Raw genomic sequence first — 27,709 nt, forward strand, 5'->3', positions numbered from 1 at the left:
CTCTCTCTCCTTGCCGCTCCAGATTCCAACCTCCTCACGTTTCTTACAGATTGGTAGTAACTTCCGCTGGAGTTGCGTCGGTTGTTTATCACGGTTGAAATGGCTGATGAATGGTGATCGGTGGTGGGTACGTGTGTGACTGTAATGCCGGCGTCACGTTCTGCCCCACATACTGAAGCAGGCTGCGAGGAGATCTTCAGGGGATTGAGGGTGTAGGAGGAGAGGCATTAGCAGAGTGATCCAGTATCTCCAGCTGCATGTTGGTGCCAGCTTCAGACAGAGGAGGTCGGATGCTGCTCCTACTTCAGAGTGCAGGAGGTTATTTTCCCTTCTCTCGTCTTGTCGTTTCTCATCTTTTCTTTTCAGTTTTTCTTTTTGGGCTTTCTTTCTTTGGTTTCTGGAGCAGCCTTGTTTTTGACCCGTCTCTCTTCTCTGAGGAATCACCAGCTGTATAGTGTTTTAGTGGTTGGCAGGATCCATGACCTAGTTAAATATGGACTGAGAACAGGAAACAGAGGAGGAATGAATTGCTAATGGGAGCTCGATATGGTCTTCGCTGGGCCTCTTTCTGGCTCCACCTCTGCTTGTCCTTTGAACGCTCTCCACCTCATTTACGTTGGCTGGTTCAACTTCTCCATATTGATCAGTGCTTTTTCTAGAAACTGCTTGATGTGTGTTAAGTGAACACCCTGGGAGGTTTGTAACTGGCCGTTGAGGCGTATGAGTGTGTTAAGTGAACACCCTGGGAGGTTTGTAACTGATCGTTGAGGTGTATGAGTGTGTTAAGTGAACACCCTGGGAGGTTTGTAACTGATCGTTGAGGTGTATAAGTGTGTTAAGTGAACACCCTGGGAGGTTTGTAACTGATCGTTGAGGTGTATGAGTGTGTTAAGTGAACACCCTGGGAGGTTTGTAACTGATCGTTGAGGTGTATAAGTGTGTTAAGTGAACACCCTGGGAGGTTTGTAACTGGTCATTGAGGTGTATGAGTGTGTTAAGTGAACACCCTGGGAGGTTTGTAACTGATCGTTGAGGCGTATGAGTGTGTTAAGTGAACACCCTGGGAGGTTTGTAACTGATCGTTGAGGTGTATGAGTGTGTTAAGTGAACACCCTGGGAGGTTTGTAACTGATCGTTGAGGTGTATGAGTGTGTTAAGTGAACACCCTGGGAGGTTTGTAACTGATCGTTGAGGTGTATGAGTGTGTTAAGTGAACACCCTGGGAGGTTTGTAACTGATCGTTGAGGTGTATGAGTGTGTTAAGTGTACACCCTGGGAGGTTTGTAACTGATCGTTGAGGTGTATGAGTGTGTTAAGTGAACACCCTGGGAGGTTTGTAACTGATCGTTGAGGTATATGAGTGTGTTGAGTGAACACCCTGGGAGGTTTGTAACTGATCGTTGAGGTGTATGAGTGTGTTAAGTGAACACCCTGGGAGGTTTGTAACTGATCGTTGAGGCGTATGAGTGTGTTAAGTGAACACCCTGGGAGGTTTGTAACTGATCGTTGAGGTGTATGAGTGTGTTAAGTGTACACCCTGGGAGGTTTGTAACTGATCGTTGAGGTGTATGAGTGTGTTAAGTGTACACCCTGGGAGGTTTGTAACTGATCGTTGAGGCGTATGCGTGTGTTAAGTGAACACCCTGGGAGGTTTGTAACTGATCGTTGAGGTGTATGAGTGTGTTAAGTGAACACCCTGGGAGGTTTGTAACTGATCGTTGAGGTGTATGAGTGTGTTAAGTGTACACCCTGGGAGGTTTGTAACTGATCGTTGAGGTGTATATCAGTGTGTTAACTGAACACCCTGGGAGGTTTGTAACTGATCGTTGAGGTGTATGAGTGTGTTAAGTGAACAACCTGGGAGGTTTGTAACTGATCGTTGAGGCGTATGAGTGTGTTGAGTGAACACCCTGGGAGGTTTGTAACTGATCGTTGAGGTGTATATCAGTGTGTTAACTGAACACCCTGGGAGGTTTGTAACTGATCGTTGAGGTGTATGAGTGTGTTAAGTGAACAACCTGGGAGGTTTGTAACTGATCGTTGAGGCGTATGAGTGTGTTAAGTGAACACCCTGGGAGGTTTGTAACTGATCGTTGAGGTGTATGAGTGTGTTAAGTGAACACCCTGGGAGGTTTGTAACTGATCGTTGAGGTGTATGAGTGTGTTAAGTTAACACCCTGGGAGGTTTGTAACTGATCGTTGAGGCGTATGAGTGTGTTAAGTGAACACCCTGGGAGGTTTGTAACTGATCGTTGAGGTGTATGAGTGTGTTAAGTTAACACCCTGGGAGGTTTGTAACTGATCGTTGAGGCATATGAGTGTGTTAAGTTAACACCCTGGGAGGTTTGAGAGCAGTGTTTTGTTTTTCTGTTCTAATTAGGACGACCAATTAGCACAAATGTCAGTAGTGCCATTAGCTGCTGTGCAGAAATAGAAATGGCAATTATGAACAGCTTCATTTTCTCTTTATTAATCGACTGTGAACTGCCACCTTCTGTTGACTCTGTGAACTGCCACCTTCTGTTGACTCTGTGAACTGCCACCTTCTGTTGACTCTGTGAACTGCCACCTTCTGTTGACTCTGTGAACTGCCACCTTCTGAGGTTGTGGAAGGGCTGCAGGCAGAGATGCCCCCTGTCTCCGCCCACTCTTTCCCACTGCACGGCTCATCTTCAGCTCCGTCTTGAGTATCTCACCACTGCTGTACGAGGGATCAGCGAGCAGCATTTTGGTAAACAAACCGCGTCACTTGGGTGCAAACGGTAATGAGACCCTATGGAGCCCGCCGTTAAAAACTGCGACAGTTCACACAACTTTAACACGACATGCCTATATTATACATCAGACTCTAGAGCTACTTCTGCTCTCACTCAAAATGTAAAAATATAAGCGATGTCATGTATAGTTTTTCAGATATTAACGTTTGTTAACTAGTTAACTGGAGATCCCCAATTGTCTGGGAGCCGAGACTAGAAATGAATACTCTGCTCACAGCAGTATGTCCTCCCATAGCTCCTCCTACAGGCCGTTGAAGGCAGAGAGTTCAGGGGCCCGTTCCAATACCCATACTTCCATACTATTTAGTAGGCAAAAAAAGAATTAGTATGTCCCAATACATAGTATGTCAGATGCAGTATGCCAAGAGTACCAGGATGTTGTACTACATCAGCTCCTATTTCGGAGTATGGATCGATGCATGCTGCGCCAGCCAATCTTCCCCACAATCCTTTGCGCAGCGGAAGTTACGTCTTCTTCTTCTTCTTCTAATGTTTTATGGCGGTTGGCAAACAACTTTTTGTGCATTACCGCCACCTACTGGAGTTAGTCGCACTGACTGAGCTGCGTGTATAATCCACGCCCACCTCCATGACGCCGTGAACACGTCAATAACTATGATAAAAACACTGACAGAAATATGCACGTTATTATACTGTTAAGAATGAGACTGCATGTAAGTATCATCACATCAGTTTATTAGAAACAACAACATACATTACAATATAACAGCAATTTGTTTATTTGATTGTCTGTTCCAATTTTGTAAATGCTTAGTCTGGATCTTTTGTATAATGTACTGTTTGTTATTGCCAGACTTTGTTTATTGAAAAAAAATAAAAAAATAAAAAAGAAACTCAAATGTGGCGCTGCGGACGTCGGCGGAAGTGAGCAAGAGGTCGGAGTTCAGGAAGCTCACGTGACGACAGATGTAGTGTGTCCCAATAGTATGCATTTTGCATGCATGCTGCACACTACAATCCATACTTTGTGAGGGCAGCGGCAGTACATACTACAAGAAAGAAGTACAAATATGGGTATTGGAACGCAGCCCAGGTGATTGATTTGCTTGTGGTCCCGCCTCCTCCAGGTGTAATGAGAGCACTGGTCATGGACAGATGATGGACGTGGAGACGACCACGTACTCAGACTTCATCAACTGCGACCGCACAGGCCGCAGGAACGCCGTGCCCGACATCGCAGGGGAGAAGAGCCCACCGGCCAGCACCAGTGAGCTAACCAAAGACCTGGCAGAGATGGACCTGAAGGCTGCAGGTCAGCAAACACACAAACACACATCTCAAATGATCCAGTGAAGGTAGAACAATCACTACGTTTACATGCACACAATATTCCACTATTATTCGGAAAATGACAATATTCTGAATTTGATAAGGGTCATGTAAACAGCATATTCCAGTTGCATTTTCCGAATTTGGCCTTTTTCCGAATTCATCATTTTCCGATTAAGACATCTGGGTTATTCCAGTAGTATTCGGGTTTTTTCGGAGGATTCTTTGATCATGTATACAGCGCATTCGGAATATGTGTCTCAATCAGGGTTTTTACCGCAGTTTGCGACGCATGTTGCCTGTTTGTGGTCAACTGATGTGTGCTAGAAAGCGCTAGAACAGACGATATAATCATAATAATCCATCATCTCTGGCATGCAAAAAGAAAAGCCGACATTTCTGATCGGGAGGAGATGAGAAACATCGATTTAAAGAGAGAGAGAGAGAGAGTAGCCTATAGTGCCCAGTGCCCACGGAAGTCCACAATGCTTGCGAGCCTGCGAGGTAATAATGTAGGCTACTAGCCTACTTTGTATGAAAGACTTGGATGCGCAACACCAAACTTTTCAGCAGCAAGCTGCTCCTGAAATGGACCAAGTGATGCTCGTAAGAATAGTGCTGCTCTGTTTATTCTCAACAGAAAAGCTCCGCGGCTCCGCCTACCTGCATCTCTCTCTCTCTCCCCCCCTCCCTCACATGTCGAGCTACGGCTGCATGTAAACGGGAATATTAGTGGATTATTCATTTAGTCGGAATATTGTCATTTTCCGAATATGGGCAAAAAGCGGAATATTGTGTGCATGTAAACGTAGTCAATGTGTTAACACATTCAGCAGCACTACAGACAGCTGCCAGCTGAGGGCGCTGTCTGTGTGAGACAGCTTTGATTTGTGCCCCCTTTGTTAAATGAGTCATAACAACACCTCCACATGATAGATGGTCAATGCTTCCTCAGCACTCTTCCTTTCATGACATCGGTATTATTCAGTAGCTACGGAAGCTGAGAACAGCCGTGCTGCAATCATGTTTTTGAATGCCGTTATCTGGTGAAAACGAGTTATCACGAGAAAACTAAATGTTCTGTCCTCTTTATTACTTATAAAGTTGATCAGAGATCAGGAGTGCTAATGCCAGCATGCAGAGCAGGCAGGAGAGTCTCCTAATTAGATGATGAGGACTGATCAGAACGAATGTTCTCGCTAACAGAAAGACACAACGCAACGTCTGCCTGTGTTAGACGTTGATTGAAGCCCAGTAGGGATGAGTTGATCGACATTGGGTAATCCGTGATCTGACATGTTCAGCGTTAAATCGGGTTGTCAAGACACCATCTGTGCACACTGTGACATGGCACTCCTGATCTCTGATGAACACAAGTAATAAGAGAAAATTACACTTTGTTTCGAGATAATTAACTTGTGATCTCGAGGCAGTTTGTAGTAGTAGGGGGCACGGTGTCGCCTCACAGCGAGAAGGTCCTGGGTTCGATTCCCGCCTGGGAAGCTGTGGCCGCTGAGGGTGTGTCCCTACGGCCCGGGAGGGGCTCGTCAAAAAGGGGCTTTCTGTGTGGAGTTTGCATGTTCTCCCCGTGCTCCCCTGGGGTCTCCTCCAGATAGGAACCCCCTGCTAAAAACATGCAAAAAAAAAAAAAAAAAAAAAACGTTTCCCTTGAATTGTTAGCATACAGGCCACTTGCTGTATTTATGATGATGACCATTGTAAGTGTTGGATTGTTCTCCTCACTGACTTCCTTGGTTCCAGTCAGAGGCCAGGTTCTCATGACATAACCAGTTTGACCGCTGTAAATCAAACCCAAGTCTCACATTGGCAAATAATCTCCTGTAACGCCGACATTGTGTTGCCAGAGGAAGTCCTAGTTCCTTCCTCAGGAAGTTGAGGAGCCTTCTCACTCAGCCTGGACCCCCTGGAGCAGATTTATTGGCCGACGCGAGGAACGCCAAACAGCTCCGAGCTTGATTTGTTTTGAATACAGTGTTACATGTGACTGAATTGTTGTGTTGCACATGTCCTTTCCTCCATGTCTTCCTCCAGAAGGAGAGCCAGGGGCCTCACCGCCCCCCGCGGCCGAGGGCTCCACCAGCCAAGACGCCCAGGGAAACGGAGGCCCGTCTTAAGCAGAACCACCCAGAGACCGGAGGGGAGAGAGAGACAGAGCGGAACCAAGAGAGAGAGAGAGAGAGAGAGACATGGAGAAAGAAAGAGAGGCGGGGAGAGAGAGAGTATCGGTGGTCCTCCTAAGTGGACCCGCTCTCCTCACAGCATCGTTCTCGTGCCACAGTGAGGACGTCTTCGCTCACTGCCGGCGTGCGTCTGGAGCTTCCCGGGAACGCCCAAACGCACGCCTCTTTATCGATGTGGGGAACAGAACGAAGTACAACCTGACCGCGGAGATGCTGCTCTTTTACTCTGGTAGTCGTTTATATTCCTTGACATGAGAAAAAAGCACAGAACCTTCAGATTCACCTCCTGGAGACTGACTGAGCTGAACACTATACATTTATAACAACACTCAACAACATTGTTCCAGCCTAATATGGAACTCTATCACAGAGAGCGTTACGTGTATATTCATAACCATCGGTTTGTTATTTCCTTTATACGTACGTATGCGTTTGTGACGACCCTCTTGTTCATTTTCATCGTCTAGTCTTTTTCTTTTCAGTAAACCAACATAGTTGTCGTTATAATGTACTGTACGGAGGTCATATTTATTGCAATGTTCAGTGATAACTTTGTGATAGCAATTTTCTTTGTGTAATAAAAGACTTAATATGAATCGACTGTAACATTTGTATTCAATGTTTCCCAGCGTTATTGCGTTTCACGTTCAAGGCAGGTTTGCAGGTTTCTATTGGATCTGAAAACACTGAAGCACGTCAGGTCCAAGCCAACCATAATTAATGAGTGTACAGAGCCGAGTCCTTCCAGAACCATAAATATTATTGAATGCAGCTTTTGTGTACATTAGGGTGGCCACCTGGTGGCCGCAGGAAGCCACTGTTTACATTTCCACCTAGGATGGCCCCAGTGTTCCTGTCTATAAAAGAGCAGAGGAGAAAGCATTTTTTGATCTGCAAACCAGTGTACATTTAAACAATGTGAGTGCCAGGCTCCAGCTAATTTCCATAAGAGTAATTACTTGAAAAGCTCTGTTCTAAAGTCAGTATTGAGGCTGCTTTCATAAGTTAGTATATGGTGGGGTCTGACAGATTTATTTTTCAAATGACTGCAGTTTCTGATCATATTCAGAGGAGAAAGGACACACGCACACCAGAGTTTCACTGTAGCGTTTATCATGGTCATATATGTATTTCACGTGTGGCAGTAATAAATGGAAGTGTTTTCATTTAGTAAAATGCAAAAAAACGTTTTTTAAATAAAAATACACATCAAAAGAATGACATTGGTAATTAAGTAATTCTGAAATGTCAAACAATTCAAGTCAACATGGTTGTCCGTCCATTGTGATGACACTAGTGTGCCATCTAGTGTTCAAATGTAGGACTGAAGCATTTGGTATTGAGCTGTTTTCGAGATTCACAGTACATTTTCCCCCCATAGGCATTGGGTTTTTATCCTGCACCATTGTAGTTCATCCTTCACAACATTCATCCCCCCTTTCATTGTGGACGTTTAGGACATTAAAATGTTATAATAACTATAGATAAAATATAATGTTATATTAACTATAAAATAATTATAATGTAAAGGATACTATTTAGCTATGACAATGATGAATCAAAAGTATCAAAGGTATGCTTAGATTGAACACTGACAACACATAAGCCTGATTTATGAGTAGAGGTGAGCGTAGCCATCTTGAAGTACAGTATATTTGATATATGAGTGGCTCTGCAGGACATTCTTCTGTGTCAGGTGAGGAGATTAAGGTCACCAGGTGAGTTGTCCCTGGGTCGGATCACGTCTCTTCAAACGTCCTCTTCAGTGCGTCCCTCACAAGGCAGTGGTCTCCACCATCCCTCACAAGGCAGTGGTCTCCACCATCCCTCACAAGGCGGTGGTCTCCACCATCCCTCACAAGGCAGTGGTCTCCACCATCCCTCACAAGGCAGTGGTCTCCACCATCCCTCACAAGGCGGTGGTCTCCACCATCCCTCACAAGGCAGTGGTCTCCACCATCCCTCACAAGGCGGTGGTCTCCACCATCCCTCACAAGGCGGTGGTCTCCACCATCCCTCACAAGGCGGTGGTCTCCACCATCCCTCACAAGGCGGTGGTCTCCACCATGCCATAGGCTTCGTAGAGTTTGTTGAGCAGGTCCTTCTTCTCCTTCTCAGGCAGGAAGCAGGACTGTGCTGAAGCGATGTTCTGCCACGAGACACGAGGAGGAGAGGAGTCAGTGAGGCTACAGTTTGCATCCTAGCACGTTCTTATAGGCTCTCCTCAACGTTAACAGAGTCAGTTCAGAGGATAATCTACTGCACACTGAATCCAAATAAGAAACACATTTTTCTCCCCAATGTATTTTGTCGCTTCTGTTTAAGAATATTTCAATATGAATTAAATGGGTCTGAGGCCTTTCAGTGTGTAGCAGAATAATTGTATCTTTGTGCACTGTTATTTATGTGTTATTGAACAAATGAGAAGAACAGCATTGCACATGGCAACTACAACCTATGCTTTCAATCCAGAAGAGTTTGAATATGAATATGAAATATGAATTAAATAAATTACATGTGGAAAACAAATCATCCACACAGCTACCAAACACTGACATTTGAAGCAAACAAACTCCCTAAATCTTAACAACCACTACGACAGTTCATGCATTATTTCGGTCTCACCAGTCGCTGGAACTCCTCCTCAGTGAATCCCATGTATTTCTGCGCAGTGCTGTAGTCCAGGTGCAGGGTGGAGTTGAAGATCAGAGGGTCGTCTGTGTTCAGTGAGTAGTTCGCCCGGTCTTTCCTAAACCTGCAACACGAGCCGACACGAGGGTACCGATCAAATACAACCAAACACAAAATTAATAAACACCCAAATTTGCCTCAACAGTCCCATTATTATCAAACAGTCATAGAAATATTGTCAGCTCACGTGATAACAGGGTGTTTGGTGAAGTCTGGGTCACAGGCACCTGTGAGTTTACTGGATATGGGGCACACCTGAAATCACATAGCAGTACATCACAGTAAGACAGGCACCTGTGAGTTTACTGGATATGGGGCACACCTGAAATCACATAGCAGTACATCACAGTAAGACAGGCACCTGTGAGTTTACTGGATATGGGGCACACCTGAAATCACATAGCAGTACATCACAGTAAGACAGGCACCTGTGAGTTTACTGGATATGGGGCACACCTGAAATCACATGTACATCACAGTAAGACAGGCACCTGTGAGTTTACTGGATATAGGGCACACCTGAAATCACATAGCAGTACATCACAGTAAGACAGGCACCTGTGAGTTTACTGGATATGGGGCACACCTGAAATCACATAGCAGTACATCACAGTAAGACAGGCACCTGTGAGTTTACTGGATATAGGGCACACCTGAAATCACATAGCAGTACATCACAGTAAGACAGGCACCTGTGAGTTTACTGGATATGGGGCACACCTGAAATCACATAGCAGTACATCACAGTAAGACCCAATCATATTAGTACAAATAATAATCATAATAATAATAGTGTTATAGTGCTATGTCTCCACTAGGGGTCACTGTATTACCATGTCATAACGGTTGGTATTATAACGTCAGACAACGATATCATTGACAATAAAATAATCCCAGTTTAAATCTATGACCAGATCAAATGATCGTTGTATAATGACGCACAGGTCACAGTACGTTTCATAGATTAGATCATGAGCGTGGGCATTTGCACTTTAAATACAACTGGAAATACTTTTATTAGGTGTAATAATATCCTTGTCAATGTTGATAAGAAATGACATAGTGGGTAACATAGTGGTAGTGATCATTGAAATAGTGCGTCCGGGCGGTTCCTGACCTCAAAGTGCATGTTCTGGGCCAGCAGTTTTTTGTACAGGCCCTGGTCCTCCAGGGTCCGGTAGCCGTGTCCGACCCGCTCAGCTTTCAGAACCTCTACAGCCTGACACACATATCACACAGGGGTCAAGAGGCAGATGCAAAAGGTTAAGAAAAAAAGGAAAAAAGGATCCCCTCACTAGCACATGTCAGCAGAACCTGCGGGGCTATTTCTGTCACACTGCTCTGTCACTTGGAGGGATGGGCTTCTTAGAAAGTGGCCGGTGACGACAAACGACGCAGGGAGATGTGAGAGAAGTGGGTCAGGTGGTTTTGTAAGTTAACGCACGACCTCCTCGCTTTGGCAGCCGCGGTGTCGTCAGACATCGTTTCTGAATGACGGACGTTGAGACAAAGCCGTTGGGATGGGCGCCGCTTATAGAGCAAATCAACACTAAGTCACATAGAAGAAGAGGTCTGCTTCACTGCTTCTCAGTGTCTCGCAACACCTGCTCTGACATGACATCAACACCTGCTCTGACATCAACACCTGCTCTGACATGACCAACACCTGCTCTGACATGACATCAACACCTGCTCTGACATGACATCAACACCTGCTCTGACATGAGACCAACACCTGCTCTGACATGACCAACACCTGCTCTGACATGACATCAACACCTGCTCTGACATCAACACCTGCTCTGACATGACCAACACCTGCTCTGACATGACATCAACACCTGCTCTGACATCAACACCTGCTCTGACATGACCAACACCTGCTCTGACATGACATCAACACCTGCTCTGACATGACATCAACACCTGCTCTGACATGAGACCAACACCTGCTCTGACATGACCAACACCTGCTCTGACATGACCAACACCTGCTCTGACATCAACACCTGCTCTGACATGACCAACACCTGCTCTGACATCAACACCTGCTCTGACATCAACACCTGCTCTGACATCAACACCTGCTCTGACATCAACACCTGCTCTGACATCAACACCTGCTCTGACATGACCAACACCTGCTCTGACATCAACACCTGCTCTGACATGACCAACACCTGCTCTGACATGATCAACACCTGCTCTGACATCAACACCTGCTCTGACATGACCAACACCTGCTCTGACATGACCAACACCTGCTCTGACATGACCAACACCTGCTCTGACATGACCAACACCTGCTCTGACATGACCAACACCTGCTCTGACATGACCAACACCTGCTCTGACATGACCAACACCTGCTCTGACATCAACACCTGCTCTGACATGATCAACACCTGCTCTGACATGACCAACACCTGCTCTGACATGACCAACACCTGCTCTGACATGACCAACACCTGCTCTAACATGACCAACACCTGCTCTGACATGACCAACACCTGCTCTGACATCAACACCTGCTCTGACATCAACACCTGCTCTGACATCAACACCTGCTCTGACATCAACACCTGCTCTGACATCAACACCTGCTCTGACATCAACACCTGCTCTGACATGACCAACACCTGCTCTGACATCAACACCTGCTCTGACATCAACACCTGCTCTGACATCAACACCTGCTCTGACATCAACACCTGCTCTGTCATGACCAACACCTGCTCTAACATGACCAACACCTGCTCTGACATGACCAACACCTGCTCTGACATCAACACCTGCTCTGACATCAACACCTGCTCTGACATCAACACCTGCTCTGACATCAACACCTGCTCTGACATGACCAACACCTGCTCTGACATGAGCACTGATTGGAGGTGTGGAGCAGTGCAGTAGCAATTTTCTACCCTGTGTGGTTTAGTATTTGCTCTTTAAACGTTCAGTAAGTACGGTTTTGCTGCTCTATAGCACACAATGATCATAAGATCTACCTGTATATGGTGCTATGAGCAAATAGTCAACACTGCAAGAAATCTTGGAACCTGGAACCTCTTTACTACTCGGATCTCTGCTCTAGCTAGTGTACTCATCTCTACTGTTTGTTTTACAGGCCAGCACAGCTCTGTGGGGTCAGGAGGGGTGGGGTCAGGAGGGGTGGGGTGGGTGTACCAGAGACTTGTGTAGGATCAGATGGTGGAAGTGGATAAAGGTCCTAGATGACTTCACAACAACAACCTGATAAGAAATGTCTCTGGTTCCTGCTGCTGCTGCTGCTGGGGGGTCTCGAGGGGGTTAGCTTACCTCTTTCACCACGGAGGCTGGGCCCACTTCTCCTGCGTGCACAGTCCTGTGGACCCCACAGAGCACTGCTTCCTGTCAACAACAGCAGACATGGGACGCGTCAACCGCCCGGCCAAACATCTGCCTTTCACATCACTGATGCGGCGCCCCCTGCTGACGTGGCCTTTATTTTTTAAGACAGGGTTTTCAACACGTCTGTTTCACAAAATATGCAATATATGAAGCAACATTCTGTGACGGATATCAGCTGTTGAGTCATGAATACCACAGATCATGTTTGTACTGCGTGTTCACAAGACTAAAAAGAGACAAGACATCCTTCAAGATTAGAGCATTTGTTTCGTTTTCAGCAAACTAAGCGAGGCTTCCCATATCTCAGAGTATGAATCTAGAGGTTATGTCATTAAGAAGATAAGCCTGGAGTATGAATCTAGAGGTTATGTCATTAAGAAGATAACCCTGGAGTATGAATCTAGAGGTTATGTCATTAAGAAGATAACCCTGGATATTAGTGTGGACTGTGCTCTGTGAGACGTGCTGCCCCGTTAATAATTCAAGCACGTGTTTTCATTTCTTCCATCATTTCAGATGCTGACAGGATTCTGAACCCTGACTGGATATCAGAACCTGTTCAATCGGGGGAAACAACGAATTAGCTATAAAATTCATTTCGGGAGAGTTAAATAATATTCGAAACAAAAAATGATGTTTAAATTAATTTGTCCAACATTGAAGTGGTGGCGTTGATGTGATGTTATTGCCTGAAAGCAGTACAGGGATTTACAAATAATATAGTTACACATGATCAGGGAACAGACGATACTTGGAGGTTATGTGTATCTCTGGAATTCTACACAGCAAATCACATCCTTGGTGTGGGAGGTCCTTCTTGTTCATCTCTGGAATGCACCGACTCAGTTATCAGAGAGAGAAGCAACAAGACTCAAATGTGAAGTTTTTGTCATGAATGTTTACGCTCTCACTCCTGTGAAGCCACAGTACATCATGGTGAAGGCCTCAGGGTCTGTGTGTTTACGCTCTCACTCCTGTGAAGCCACAGTACATCATGGTGAAGGCCTCAGGGTCTGTGTGTTTACGCTCTCACTCCTGTGAAGCCACAGTACATCATGGTGAAGGCCTCAGGGTCTGTAATCATCGAGCTTCTCAGATTGGGTCAAATAGTGCTGCGCAGTAAGTCGTTTTTTTACATCTTTACTTTGGTCTCAGGTGGGTCGAGGAAGTATTACTCGAAGCGAAGCGTTTGAAAGTCTATTGACGATACTTTCTGTAAACTGGCTTTTGTAATGAACTTACCTGACACTCTCTGAACTATCCTCATGCAGACAAACAACACCCATCTTGTGCTCCATTCACTTCTGAAATGATTTATCCCATGGACCCCTTAGGCGGGATCCCAGGTACACGATATCTTTTATAAACACATAAGCACCTTATGCGGCTGATAGCACGTTATATTGTTGAATGTTAATGATGTATGTATGTTTGTTTTTCTTCTTCTTTTTTCCTTTTCTTTTCCTGTGTCTGAGCCTGTTTGTCTTGTTCGTATATTGTTCTATAAAAAATGGAAAATAAAGTGTTAAAAAAAATAAAAATCAGAAAAGATTTGACAGATGCACGGTGTTGAGCTGTATTATGTCACATTCATTATGACCTGACAGGCAAAATTGATTCGATAAGTATTCTCTGAAATAATCAATGCATGCTAGCAGCTCAAAGCCAAAAGCATATCATTTTGGACTCTGTAGTGTAAATTGGTGCGGGGCCAGCGTCTTTCCCTGCTGGCTAACCTGTGTAGTGTAACTTGGTGCGGGGCCAGCGTCTTCCCCTGCTGGCTAACCTGTGTAGTGTAACTTGGTGCGGGGCCAGCGTCTTTCCCTGCTGGCTAACCTGTGTAGTGTAACTTGGTGCGGGGCCAGCGTCTTCCCCTGCTGGCTAACCTGTGTAGTGTAAATTGGTGCGGGGCCAGCGTCTTCCCCTGCTGGCTAACAGATGAAGTACTCATCACTTTGAGACAGGGCTCTTCCACGCACAAAACGGACGAGCCAAATGGTAACACTTATCTTAACTTAACACTTATATTAAGTATTGTAAGTTCACAATGACAATGTTTAAGTGCACTAGTTAATGGAGGTCTCCCTACTAAATAAAGTATTAGAAGGCACTCAGTAAAGCGCAAACCTCTGCAAACACTATCAAAGTTATTCAACTTACAAGGCTGCAGTTTATTTTTTGTCTTTTTCTTTTCCCCTTTTGCTGTCTGCGTGTTTTTGTTTTTGTTTCTGTTTCTCATGTTCTGAAAAACCATAAAATAAAAATATTGAAAAAGAACAACTTACAAGGCTGCAGCCTCCAGCTTAAAAATAGCATGGGAAACGCTTGTTGAACGCACCATAATAAGTTTATTTTTATTTTTATATTTATATATAATCGTCTAATGGAGGGGAATGCCAGATTCAGATCAGCACCAAAATCTAATCAACGGAGCCTTGGGCCACGGGATATCTGTCATCATCCAAATCCATGCATTTTTTAATGCATTTTTTTTTAGATGTCTCATTAAGCAACATAGCCAGTTGGTTAACTGTTAATCAACCGGTCATGAAGGTGTTAATCATAAACACCTTCATGAGAGCGGTTAAAGAAGACACAAATGACACGCAGACCAATTTTAAAGTATTAGTGACTCGCGCCATTTTTTAACCCCCCACATGCCAGCCTTAAACGGAGGCTTTCTGTTACGCATCGTTATCGTTATCGTTACGTTATGTTGAGAGCTGCTTCGCCCTGATTACCTCATAGGCCATCCTGTGGCCGGGGTAGGCTTCGCAGTTCAGGGACTCGTCACCCGCCAAGTCGATGGCCACCACTCCCTCATGACGATATTTCTTACACAGCTCCACCACATCCATGGACCAGCCTGTAGTAGAGTCAAAAACACACACGGATTACAAGATGGAGACAGCATGCTCCTCCCACAAACAAACTGATGGTGTATGAATGAAATGACACGATAACAGCCTGAGCATCACGCTACACTACATCTGTACTGTGCTGCTCACAAGCACGGACTGGCATTTAGCAAAATGTTTATATAGAGAGGCAAAGTGAACGTCACTTCCTGCTTCAGCACTGTACCAGAGATTTTCTTACGCCATTTATTTTCCCATAGACATTTCGTAAGATGCTTATAAAAATAGTTTTACTTGGTCAAACCAAAACGGTTCAGCTATATTTAGAATCAGGAGAGACCATAGAACATTTCACTAGGACCAAAACTTTAAAAAAACAACATCGAAAAAATATTTTCTTTAAACCCGTTTTTTTTTTTTTTTACGTTTTGGTCTTAGTGAAATGTTATGCGATCTCTCCTGTTTCTAAATATATCTGAACCGTTTGGTTTGAACCAGTAAAACTATTTTCATGTCTATGGGAAAATAAATGGCGGATGAAAGTCTCTGGTACAGTGCTGAAGCAGGAAGTGACGTTCCACTTTGGCTCTCTATAATAGAAGTATCCCAGTTATTTAGTCAGGATTAGATCTTTATATGCATCTTCATGTCCTTTCATGTCCTTAAATGCACAACTTGACTGAATAATACAAATATCTTATTGTATGAAAACAAAACATACACCCACAGTAAACAGGACAAGGTGTATACATAACACAATAAACAGGACAAGATGTATACATAACACAATAAACAGGACAAGGTGTATACACAACACAATACAGCAGCCAGATAATAGTGGCATGTGCCAGCCATCACATTCACATCACAATCAGCATATGATTTGATCTGGGCTATTGTAGGTGGAACCCAGTGTTTACATACTCAAAAACAATATTATATATCAGATATATAATATTTATATATTACTGTGCACACTCGTTGTGAAGCAGAATCAAACTGCATACACATCATTTAGTGCAATGGGATGTATTCCTAAAACAGCCCTTGCTATTTTGATATTTAATGACAAAATCAGATGTCCTCTAGAAAGTCTCACATGAAAATGACATCTGTAATATTGTGTTTTACAAGAGCGATTGCACAGAATATAGAGTAGAATGTGGTGGATGAGGACAACACATGCTGTTGATATAAGAGTGCCTCCTTACGGTCTCCATGGTAACACGTCATGTCATGTTCCTCAAGGAAAAGAAAGAAACAGCTGCTGCTACTATGACTCTATTATGGCTACTGTTACTATGACTCTATACTGCTACTAGTGGCGGACAGGAGCGTGAGCAGGTGTTTACTTGGCATGTGGCGCATGCAGCATAGAATGGACCTGGCTTTGATATTGAAGGCCGCCTCCCCCTCGCTCAGGCCCTGGTTCACCAGGTGCACCACCTCGTCTGGGCTCACATCTCCTCTGTAGGGGGAGAGAAGAGATACACAGAGAGGCTTCAGGGATACACAGAGAGGCTTCAGGGATACACAGAGAGGCTTCAGGGATACACAGAGAGATACACAGAGAGGCTTCAGGGATACACAGAGAGGCTTCAGGGATACACAGAGAGATACACAGAGAGATACACAGAGAGGCTTCAGTGATACACAGAGAGATACACAGAGAGGCTTCAGGGATACACAGAGAGATACACAGAGAGGCTTCAGTGATACACAGAGAGATACACAGAGAGGCTTCAGAGATACACAGAGAGATACACAGAGAGGCTTCAGGGATACACAGAAAGGCTTCAGGGATACACAGAGGCAAGGATACACAGGGTTAGAGTTAGCATCTACATGTCATGTTAAATGTAGCCAGTTATCAGACACTAATACTGTATATAATAATCATGCTGGGATGGTTGAAATCAATATTACAATAATCATCAAGGATTATATTTGATATGAATATATATATATCATATACTAGGCATCTTGTGCGCTACGTGCGCTCGATTCCTGGGCTCACCCGCTGCGTGGGCTCACCCGCTGCGTGGCTCACTAGCTTGGCCGCTGTGCGGCCTCGCCCGCCCTGCAGCTCGCATACGCAGCTCGGCTCTTGCGTGGCCTCACCTGCCCTATTGGCGCATGCGCGTGCAATGTCTCCCTCTCTCTCCCCCTCTTCCTTCCTCTCCCTCAGTCTCTCTCGTGTGTGTGTCACTGATGACATCATCAGTGATGTCACAATGCCTATGTATGACATCACTGATGACATCATCAGTATGGTATGACATCACTTATGACAGCATCAGTGATTTATGACATCACTGATGACATCATCAGTGGGACAAAAATGGAAACGGAACAGAGAAACATTGCCCACATGCTCCCTTAACTCATTAAGTGCCATAGACGACCTAACTCGTCTTACATAATCCAGCGCTTAAGTGCCAAGGACGGACTAACTCGTCTTACATAAAGATTTTTTTTTTTTGACAGTGGGACATCAATCAACCCCTTTTACATCTTCGAGATAACTATTTGGAGCAAGAGCATGTGTGTAATCTATTTTACCGACCACTAAGTGGCGACAGAGACCGAGAGAAGTCACAGCCACGGGACCCAAAAGCCACAAAAGCAGCCGCCTCCCGCGGAAATGGCTTGGCGATTTTACAGTCAGAAGCCCGGACACACACACACAGAACGGACAGAGATCCCTTCCCCCCAGAGCCGCGCAGCAACGCGCGAACACACACACACACACACACACACACACACACACACACACACACACACACACACACACACACCGCGGAAGCAAGCCATTCAAGGAAATGGCGATGCGATTTTACAGTAATCCATTTCAGACTCGTCTTGCCCGACAGGCAGACAGGCAGGCAGGCAGCAGCAACGCGCTTCTGACACGCCCGCTGTTAGAGCCAGGAGGAAGGAGGAGAAGACACACGGAGGGAGGAGTTTGAATGAGAGGGGTGTTTCCTGTTGTTATGGAGGAAATTACTGTTCAAAACTATTGTTTAGAATGTCTGACGGTCTTACTGATGCCAAAAATGAATGGTTAAAGTGACTGTTTCACAAAAAGCCATTTATCTCTGAATAAATTTCCAGACGCTGAAACCATGCTGTACTCAACGGCTAATATCTACATAACTACTAACTCTGCAAACTAACTCTTTTAGACAGAGAAAGCACACATTCTATTAGTTATTTTTAGATGATTGATGTTCATGAATTCTTAACAGAAAAGAATCCTCGGCTGTTCTAAAATGAGCCAGAATCGTCAAAAACACCCCTGGCACAACTTACCTACAGGAATGAAAACATGGCTGGCATTCAATGTGTTAATAAAAGGATACTTACTGTACATTATATCCCATTGAACCGGGTTAGATGATGTCAAACTAAACTGACATTTTCAAATAATATTCCTACCATACCTCATTTTGTCAGTTGTTTTTAAATAAAATTAGCTTGTTATAATCAATTTCGCCAGCAGAATTGTGTGTCACAATATCCCCAAAATCACCATATCATCATTATATTATTCCACAATAAAAGCTCAACTTTACACACAGGTTTGGACCAGGGCCATTTAGCAGCGTCAGGTGAGGCGCTCCTGGGTGAAGAAGACTTACTCGTCCTGCTCCCATGGGATAGGCTCCACCCCCGTGTTGGCCAGGAAGTGCGGGCTGTATCTGACCTCCACATAAACCACTCCCTCCTTGGCTTTGTCCTCCACAAACTCGTAGGCGATCCTCTTGATGGCGTCTCTGTCTCCGCTGGCAAAGAAGAGAAAGCAAAACAGAATCAGTGGCGTCGACCTTTGACACCGATCAACTTATCTTAATCATACAAATAAACCCATTAGCCACAGCTAATCGATCCAATTTGTTCCCATCCTAATCTATTAATTAAGCAATATAACATTTACACAGGATTTTAATAGTTCCATATAAACACCTCACCATATACTGTACATAAAGCAGTACTCCCATGTTCCCTCCCCATCTCCTCCCTTCCCTGTTCTCTCCTCCCCCACATTCCACCCCCTTTTCTCCCCTTTCTCTATCATATGATTGTTCAATCTTGTTATTATTACTACTGTAATTGTTACTGTTGTGTCAGCTAGATTTAGCTAGACATATTTTCTGTGAAGCCCTCTGAGACATGCTTGTGAATTAGGGCTATACAAATAAACGTGACTTGACATGTCAAGAGGGTAGAGAGTTGCTTATAATCTACACTGTATGTATTCTTTTCACCTGAATGCCAGTTATTTCAGCGTCATTTATTTCATATAACTGGGGATATACAGTATTTCTGTTTCTATCAGATAGAAACAGAAATACAGATGTCCAGGGGGTTCCTCCGTATATAACCCCCCCCACTAAAAACATGCAGAAGATCAGATCGTCATCGTCATCCGACCAGTGACGACAACATCCGAAGTTGGTCCCCGGGCGCTGTACGAGAAAGCGACCACTGCTCCTGGCCTGCCCCTCGGAGGAAAGGACATGCCTGGATGGGTTAAATGCAGAGGACACTTTTCACCGGCCACCGTCAGCATGAGTGTGTTGTGGCCGCATGCATGTGTTGTGGTGTTCGTGTGACAATAAAAGACGGGGCTTGTCCTGTTACGAGAGTTTTTATATAAACTTGTGGGTGCAAGAGAGCGGAACAGAGAAACCAGATCTGCAGTCTTAAGATTATCGGAAATGATAAACTTGCAACATCTGTCCCTCTTGACTGTATGAGCGTATTGGAAAACACCAGTGAGTGATGTTCTGTGACTGCTACTGTATCTCATGAGAACCATGTCTCATCCTAACCTGACACTGCCAGATGCTTTGTTTCACATAACCATCTGGGAATGAGGGAATTGTCGTGTTTGTAGTGCTGTGAGATACAACTCACGAATGCGGTCCTATTGATATTATGTGCATTTTATAGATCTGAATTCTTTCTTGTGTGTTTTATTTTTCTTAAAGGAACACTCCGCCCATTTTCAACCAGCTTTGTATCATTAGAACATCAGTAGTATATCAGAAAACTGTAAACTGTTTTGAAGTCTGTCATTTAATTTGACAGTTATTGAGTGTTAAAGTGTGGACCAGTGACATCACTGGTCCACACTAACTCAAATGAATAACTCATTAACTCAAATCAACTCTCAATAACTGTCAAACATTCTGTCATTCATCTAGTTTGACAGTTATTGAGAGTTGATTTGAGTTAATGAGTTATTAATTTGAGGTAATGTGGACCAGTGATGTCACTGGTCCACACTTTAACACTCAATAACTGTCAAATTAAATGACAGACTTCAAAACAGTTTACAGTTTGTTGATATACTACTGATGTTCTAATGATACAAAGCTGGTTGAAAATGGGCGGAGTGTTCCTTTAAGTGTTGTTCATGTATGTGTTTTTCTATGGACCTTGTGTCTGATAATAAAAGTTGATTGAATGAGCCCCGGAAACAGTTTCAAGGGGCGGGCACTTTCAAAAAATACCTGGCAGGTGATTGGATGAACCATGTGTCTATCACGTCTATCACGGGCTGGCGTCACACCAAAGCCCGCCTGTAGCTGCCTCATAGGACGCTGATTGGTGTCATGTGATCGTTGTTGATCACATGATCTCAGCTGCCTCATCTCATGCTCGCTTTCAGATCTGGCAGCACGGTTCTGATCCCACAGAATAAACACTGCGCTTCTAGAACCTACACGGGCCTGAATGCCTGTTGTTCTACGCCTCTCACTCAATCCACACACACACACTCTCTCTCTCTCTCTCTCTCACACACAGACACACACACACACACACACAGACACACACACACACACACGCACGCACGCACACACGCACGCACGCACGCAAGCACGCACGCACACACACACACACACACACACACAACCCAAACACCCCCGCATGCACCAGCCTCAGCTAGCAAGTTCTCTATGTTGTTGACGCAATATTGCCCACGAGGCGTTCAAGAGGCGAGATAGTGAATGGTTCATTCAGCAAGCCGCTGTCCAGCCACTAACAGACCGCCATTGTTGTTACACACTTTCACAGCCGCTGAGTATCTGAACGACTGTTTAGTCTTTTCTCCGCACAGTTCTGGAGTGTTTGACAGGTTTAAATTCAACACACACAGGAAGTGTGTGTTCGGACAACTTGAACCGTCGCGGTGGCACGGGGTTACCGGGGTGTCACACTACTACCGGGGTGTAGACACTGGTACTGGCCTACAGGGCAGTACACCAGACAGCTCCCCGGTACCTGCAATCCATGGTCAGGTTCCAAACCTCTCACCGCTCCCTTCGCTCCTCCACCAGTGCAGGTCGCCTCGCCCCTCCTTCGCTACGGGGGCTCAAAAGTCGCTCATCCCGATCTCGACTCTTCTCGTCCCTGGCACCTCAATGGTGGAACGAGCTTCCACCTTCGGTCAGGACTGCTGAATCACTGCCGATCTTTCGGAAAAGACTAAAGACACACCTTTTCAGGCTCCATCTGGGCCCTTCTTGATCTAACCTCGTCTCTCTCTTTCCTTATATAAAAAAAAAAAAAAAAAAAAAAAAAACCCTAACCAACCTTGTACCACTAACCTAAACTTGTACCACTGTTCCTTCAGAAGCTGTAGTTGTCATAGACTGTGCTCCATAGTTGATTGTTCTATTGCAGACAGAAAAATGTGTTATTGTAAGTCGCTTTGGATAAAAGCGTCTGCCAAATGACGTAATGTAATGTAATGTAATGTGTCACTTGATCTCGTTGGTGACGTGTTCCCGTTCTGCACGTGTGAGTGTGACATTTAAAAATGGTCCCTCATCCTGACCTGCTACAGAGAAGATCTTACGCCACAGTCAAACCAATCACAAACAGGGTGGGTGTGTCTACAGTACAGTCAAACCAATCACAAACAGGGTGGGTGTGTCTACAGTACAGTCAAACCAATCACAAACAGGGTGGGTGTGTCTACAGTACAGTCAAACCAATCACAAACAGGGTGGGTCTACACACACTCTGCTGTTAAAAGAACCTAAATAGACCTCGACTGCACTAAGTGAACGCTTACGATGACAAATGGTGTGAGTGAACTTTGACCCTCACCTCACCGTACCTTCTTACCTCGTGGAGTAACATTCCTGCATGCTAATGAGGTGAACCCTGACCCTTAATACTCACTCTACTCCCACTCTCTTTGCACACTCCTTCCTGGCTTCATTATGAAACTGAATCCGTCATGTCAGCACATGTCTGGACTTACGCAACGACGTGCATGTACTTGGCGAACTTTCCGAGGAACTCGGTGAGGGTGGCCGGCTCCTGGACGATAATGATTTGTGTCATCTCCTCCACGGTATTGGCTGGCAGAGGGATGCCACGCCTCCTGGAGGGCGGGGCAGAAAACAAACAGTCCGATGAGTCGACTTTAGAGAGGTTACTTACTGCAGTGCGTTTTGACCTGAGGTGAATACAATTAGTTTGAAATGACAAGGGGATTATTTTGCCTCCAGGGGGATCTGCACTTCCACAAACCAAAGTGGAAAATAACAAATAAATAATCATAATAATAAATAAAAAATAATAAATAATTGCATAATATGCTGTGCGAAATTCTGTTAGAGTGATGGCATTTTAATTATGCAGCCATTAATTGAACCAATACTTGTCATTTGTCCTGAACATAGATTCAATAAAACTGGTAAGGTGGTGTTTTAGCCTAAATACTGCCAAACAGGGAAAGGGGGGGAGAGAGAGAATTATGGGGTAGTTTCCTTACACTACCCCAAAATAATTAATAATAATTGAATGTCAATATAAACTATTTGTAGAAATACAAGCAAATGGGCTAACTTACTCGGCAACGTCAAGAATAGTCTGCACCCTGATGGCTCCATCCAGGTGCACATGTAGCTCCACCTGTGGATGAGAAAGATGCAGGAGAATTAAGAATGAACTCATATCATGTATATACAGATGGAAGGAGCCACCTCAGTCGGTCCCACTGAAGATGACCTGCAGTCTGAATCAAAGACCAGACGGTCTGAATGGACTCACCTTCCCATTGATCACTATACATTGAAAGAGAAGAACAAAAAAAAGCAAGCTACCCAGTCTACTGTTGGCAGAGATGGGGACTTGGACTTGGGACTTGGACTTGAGTCGCACTTAAGTCACGACACACACACACACACAGTGACTTGAGACTTGACTTGAGACTTGCCCCTCAAAGACTTGAGACTTGACTTGGACTTGAGCTCAAAGACTTGAGACTTGACTTGGACTTGCAAAAAATGACTTGTGAGCAACATCTCTGCAATGGTGCAGTTCAGTGTTTCTGCAGCATGACCGGGCAAAAGGCCAGGGATGCCAGGGAGGCTCCGTTCTTCCACCACCCAGACCCAGGATTTATGCTGACAGATGAAACCGCTAAATCTTCCCTCCTGCAACAGCTGAGCCCTGAGCTCTGGTCAGCAGCCATGACTGCTGGGTTAAGGCAGAGGTTCTCAAATGTTTTTCAGCCAAGGAGCCCTTACAAGGTAGAAAATATACCGGGGACCCCCCTCATTCTGATTTGTGATTTTGGGCTAAGCTTAATTGTTTCCACGGTAACATGCTTGACTTTTAAATTGATAGGTTTTGTTAGAGTAGAATGTATTGACTAACTCCAAGAAACATATTAATGAGGTGCGTGTGATCAAATAATTCTTTGAGAATATTTGAGAATTGAGAATGTGATTATTATTATTCATAATTCTCACTCCCCCTAAGCCAGATGATATTTTTTCTTTGTCATTGTCTGATCTGTCATTGTCTGATCTGTCATTGTCTGATCTGTCATTGGCTGATCTGTCATTGGCTGATCTGTCATTGTCTGATCTGTCATTGGCTGATCGTGGAGATGAGGTGAGCGTGATGCTACAGTATATGAAAATGTTTCATGTGAAATATGCAATATTACTTTCAGGGGAATTTGCCTCCCCCACCTGATCGTCATTATCTGTGACCATCCAGGCCCCCGAATAAGACAATTTATCATGAATAAATGAAGACACAGCGTTTTGCGCACGCAGGAGGAATACAGCACTCTGCAATTAAGGTGATAAACAGTCACAGTCTCTTACAACGACAAAGCAGGAAGTGGAAGCGAAAGAAAAAACAGTTGAATTTGCTTTATGTACCTTTGATCGATGTCCTTGTTAGTTGTTTTAGCTTGTATGCATAGTTGCATACCTTTTCTTTTTCCCTTGTAAGGACATCGAGAGCAACGTATTCGTTGTAGAAGTAGAGAGTCTGCCTTGAGAGACTAACAGTGTGTTCACACTTCCTGTGACTCATAAACCTAGTCTGACTCATAATGTGAGTCAAACTTGACCAGGTGAGTCAGACTAGGTTTGACCAGGTGAGTCAGACTAGTTTGAGCAGGTAAAACAGCCGGCGTTTTGAACAGGAAGTCGTGACACAATGGGTCAAGTGGGCGGGGCTACATACGGTGAATTGATAGTATTCTGTTACATCACCACATGGCCATTTTGGTAGGAAAACAACAGGTGATTATGATCAATTAACAGGTGATTACAATCAAGTGACACTGACAGCCAATGAGCTGTGTGTATTGTAGCGCCATATTGGTAGGAAAAAGGCTTGTGACATCATCGGAATACTATGATACTATACCAGCTCAGTGGCCTTGTGGTTTGAGTGTCCGCCCTGAGACTGGGAGGTTGTGAGTTCGATCCCCGGCCGAGTCATACCAAAGACTATAAAAATGGGACCCATTGCCTCCCTGCTTGGCACTCAGCATCAAAGGGTTGGAATTGGGGGGTTAGATCACCAAATGATTCCCGAGCGCTGCACTGCTGCTGCTCACCGCTCCCCCAGGGGATGGGTCAAATGCGGAGAACAAATTTCGCACACTCAGGTGTGTGACAATCGTTGTGACTTTTTTTTATGAATACCGGAGTCAAATTCCTTGTATGTCTACATACATGGCCATTAAAGCTGGTTCTGATTCTGATTCTGATTCTGATTCTGAGATGATGGGTTTTCTAGAGGAAATTAATTGAATTGAGTGAAGCATAGCATCCTTTGATTCCAATCCAACTTGCTGGACACAAAAGAGCAGAAGTAGTTATAGCATAAAAAGGACACATGCCTTACTGTTTCTGACAGATTCCCTTCTTAGATTTGACATAATCATGACAGAAATGATTACGCTCGCAATGTAATTTTTTTTTTTTTTTGGGATGCGCGGGAAAAAATAAGTAAACTGACTTGCAATAAAACCCTCAAATACTGTATAGTACCGAGTATTTAAACATGTAGATCTTGGTTGAACTTGTTACAAGTTGCTTTAAAATGTGGATCTCGGTTGTTACAAGTTGCTTTAAAATGTAGATCTCGGTTGTTACAAGTTGCTTTTTTAGTCAACAACTACCGTAGTTTGCCTTTTCTTAAGCCAGCTATTCATGGTGGCACAGTATCAATACCAAACACACACAAGTAGAAGTAAGTCCGTGTCCATCTGAGAGTATACTGGCTTGTGTCTGACGAGAGAGAGAGAGAAATGCAAAGTGATGCAGATACAGACTGAAAGATGAGACCGGGAAAGCTCAGTGTTTGACCCAAGTGTTTACATCAGTCAGTAATGTGTGGTACCATTAGTGTACACTAGAGTGTCTCTTTCGTTTACAATGACATCACTGTCCCTTTCACCTAAAAGCCTGAAAGACTACAGCCTGTAAACTGAATCAGTCATATCAGAGCATCAGATCTCTGTAGCACTACTCAGAGGCAGGCAGCTGGTTAACACATCTGCGAGGGCAGGACATCCTCTGGAAGTTCTCCCCCCTATTTACTTTCCATCAAGCGTCTCGGCAGTTATGTAAGTCCCTATTGCTAACACAGAGTCTACACATCTAAACAATACAGCAGCGTGTTTTAACACAGAGTCTACATCTAAACAACACAGCAGTGTGTTTTAACACAGAGTCTACATCTAAACAATACAGCAGTGTGTTTTAACACAGAGTCTACATCTAAACAACACAGCAGCATGTTTTCACTGATCAAGCTGTTCCACAGGATTCAACAGGATTCAACAGCCTTGACGTTCATCGAGTCCACTCTGATTTGTGAAGACTAAACATTCTGGATGTTTGTATCATCATCTGTATTGCACTCCATCTGTGACTAACAATAAAGGACACATTCTACCTTCTCTTCAGATCATCTTTATGTTCATGCTGTATTTATCACTTCAAAGCAACTCGGCTATTGAGCAGAGATGGGGGGACTTGGACACTTTCGCACACACAGCGACTTGTTGAGACATGACTTGAGTTGAGACTTGTTCTCAAAGACTTGAGACTTGACTTGGACTTCAGATTTGGGACTTGTTGTGAACAATCTTTATTATTATTATTATTATTATTAATAATAATAATAATAATTTAATAATAATAACTTTATACTACTTAATAGTAGGTGGTATCAATTCAACAATCACTAATTAAAATCTAATGAGCATATCTCCCAATTAAAGCATCTACCACTCCCTAAGCTTAGCCATATCTCCTTTCAGTTCATGAGCTTGGTCACTGATTACCACCCCCCCCACACACACACACACACACACACACACACACACACACCCCCCCCACACACACACACACACACACACACACACCCTCCTCTATGTAGGCTACTGACTATCTTCTTGTTAGGGAACCAATCGTTTCCTCTTTCCTTATCAGCTGTCAGCCCAAGGCCATACTAGGTTGTATGCTCAGTCAGCACCAAGACTCCAAAGGGCAACGGTGAATAGGTCCATCTCTTAAAGTGTTTAATACATGTTATGTATGCCAAAGTACCTGACATTTCAAAATCTAATTTCTCTAAATGGCTTGTCAGTTCCTGTCCAAATCATGATCCACCAAGCTGGAAGACAAAGCATCTGGATGCATTTTTTTTAAGTTAATTCTGGTTCATTCGTAGGCTATTTCCAATTGGACTTTTGCGGTGCCTGAAGTATAGCCTAGAGAGCCTCAACACATATTCATTGTAACCTGCATATAACCGCATGGTAGCCTACCTGCAGCTTGATCATCTCGCTTCATAACTCACAGTGGTTTGTTTATTTGTTTATTTAAAAGGGTAGTAGAGACCTGGGGCAATCAGATCCACGTGCTTCTTTGTTTTTCGCTGGGCTCTTCAGGTGAGCAGCATAATAACTGTAGCTACTGATTTCTTTCTCATACCCGATAGGCTATTAAAAAGTCGATTATTCTAACAGTGAATAATACGCCTCCATAGACGCAAAACAGGCTATCCTCTGACTTTACCATTCGAATATGAATGATCGTAGCCTATATAGTCAGCTGATTGATAGCGTATAGGTAATAGCCTACCTTTGGCTTGTTGAATACTTGTTCGGCCATTGTGGAGAAGCTGCGAGCGCCGGTGAATGTGCTGATAGTACAGAAAG

At 44.2% G+C, this 27,709-nt stretch overlaps 2 protein-coding genes across 7 annotated transcripts in view; one reads left to right on the forward strand and one right to left on the reverse strand.

Annotated features, from left to right (window-relative positions):
* The window catches only part of pkig (protein kinase (cAMP-dependent, catalytic) inhibitor gamma), a 36,979-nt gene extending 30,115 nt beyond the window's left edge, over positions 1-6,864 (forward strand). For 5 of the 6 annotated variants that reach the window (XM_083656697.1, XM_083656698.1, XM_083656699.1 and 2 more), the window contains exons 2-3: positions 3,866-4,050; positions 6,120-6,864. In XM_083656697.1, coding sequence (XP_083512823.1) covers positions 3,894-4,050; positions 6,120-6,202 — 240 coding nt within the window. In that variant the 5' untranslated portion in view covers positions 3,866-3,893 and the 3' untranslated portion in view covers positions 6,203-6,864. The remainder of the gene's footprint in view (positions 1-3,865; positions 4,051-6,119) is intronic. The other variant, XM_083656702.1, reaches the window with a different exon arrangement.
* Positions 6,865-8,312: 1,448 nt separating this feature from the next.
* Positions 8,313-27,707, reverse strand: ada (adenosine deaminase; the record flags this gene model as incomplete). The annotated part of the gene is made up of 11 exons (XM_083656624.1): positions 27,633-27,707; positions 23,081-23,142; positions 22,487-22,609; positions 18,849-18,992; positions 16,560-16,675; positions 15,091-15,215; positions 12,278-12,349; positions 10,077-10,178; positions 9,147-9,214; positions 8,894-9,023; positions 8,313-8,417 (listed from the first exon to the last, which is right to left on the reverse strand). The coding sequence occupies exons 1-11, from the start codon at positions 27,660-27,662 to the stop codon at positions 8,313-8,315; spliced, it is 1,077 nt and encodes a 358-aa protein (XP_083512750.1). The 5' UTR covers positions 27,663-27,707.
* Positions 27,708-27,709: the final 2 nt, after the last annotated feature.

Source organism: Poromitra crassiceps (assembly GCF_964638095.1).
Source record: "Poromitra crassiceps genome assembly, chromosome: 20".
NCBI classification, from domain to species: Eukaryota; Metazoa; Chordata; class Actinopteri; order Beryciformes; family Melamphaidae; genus Poromitra; species Poromitra crassiceps.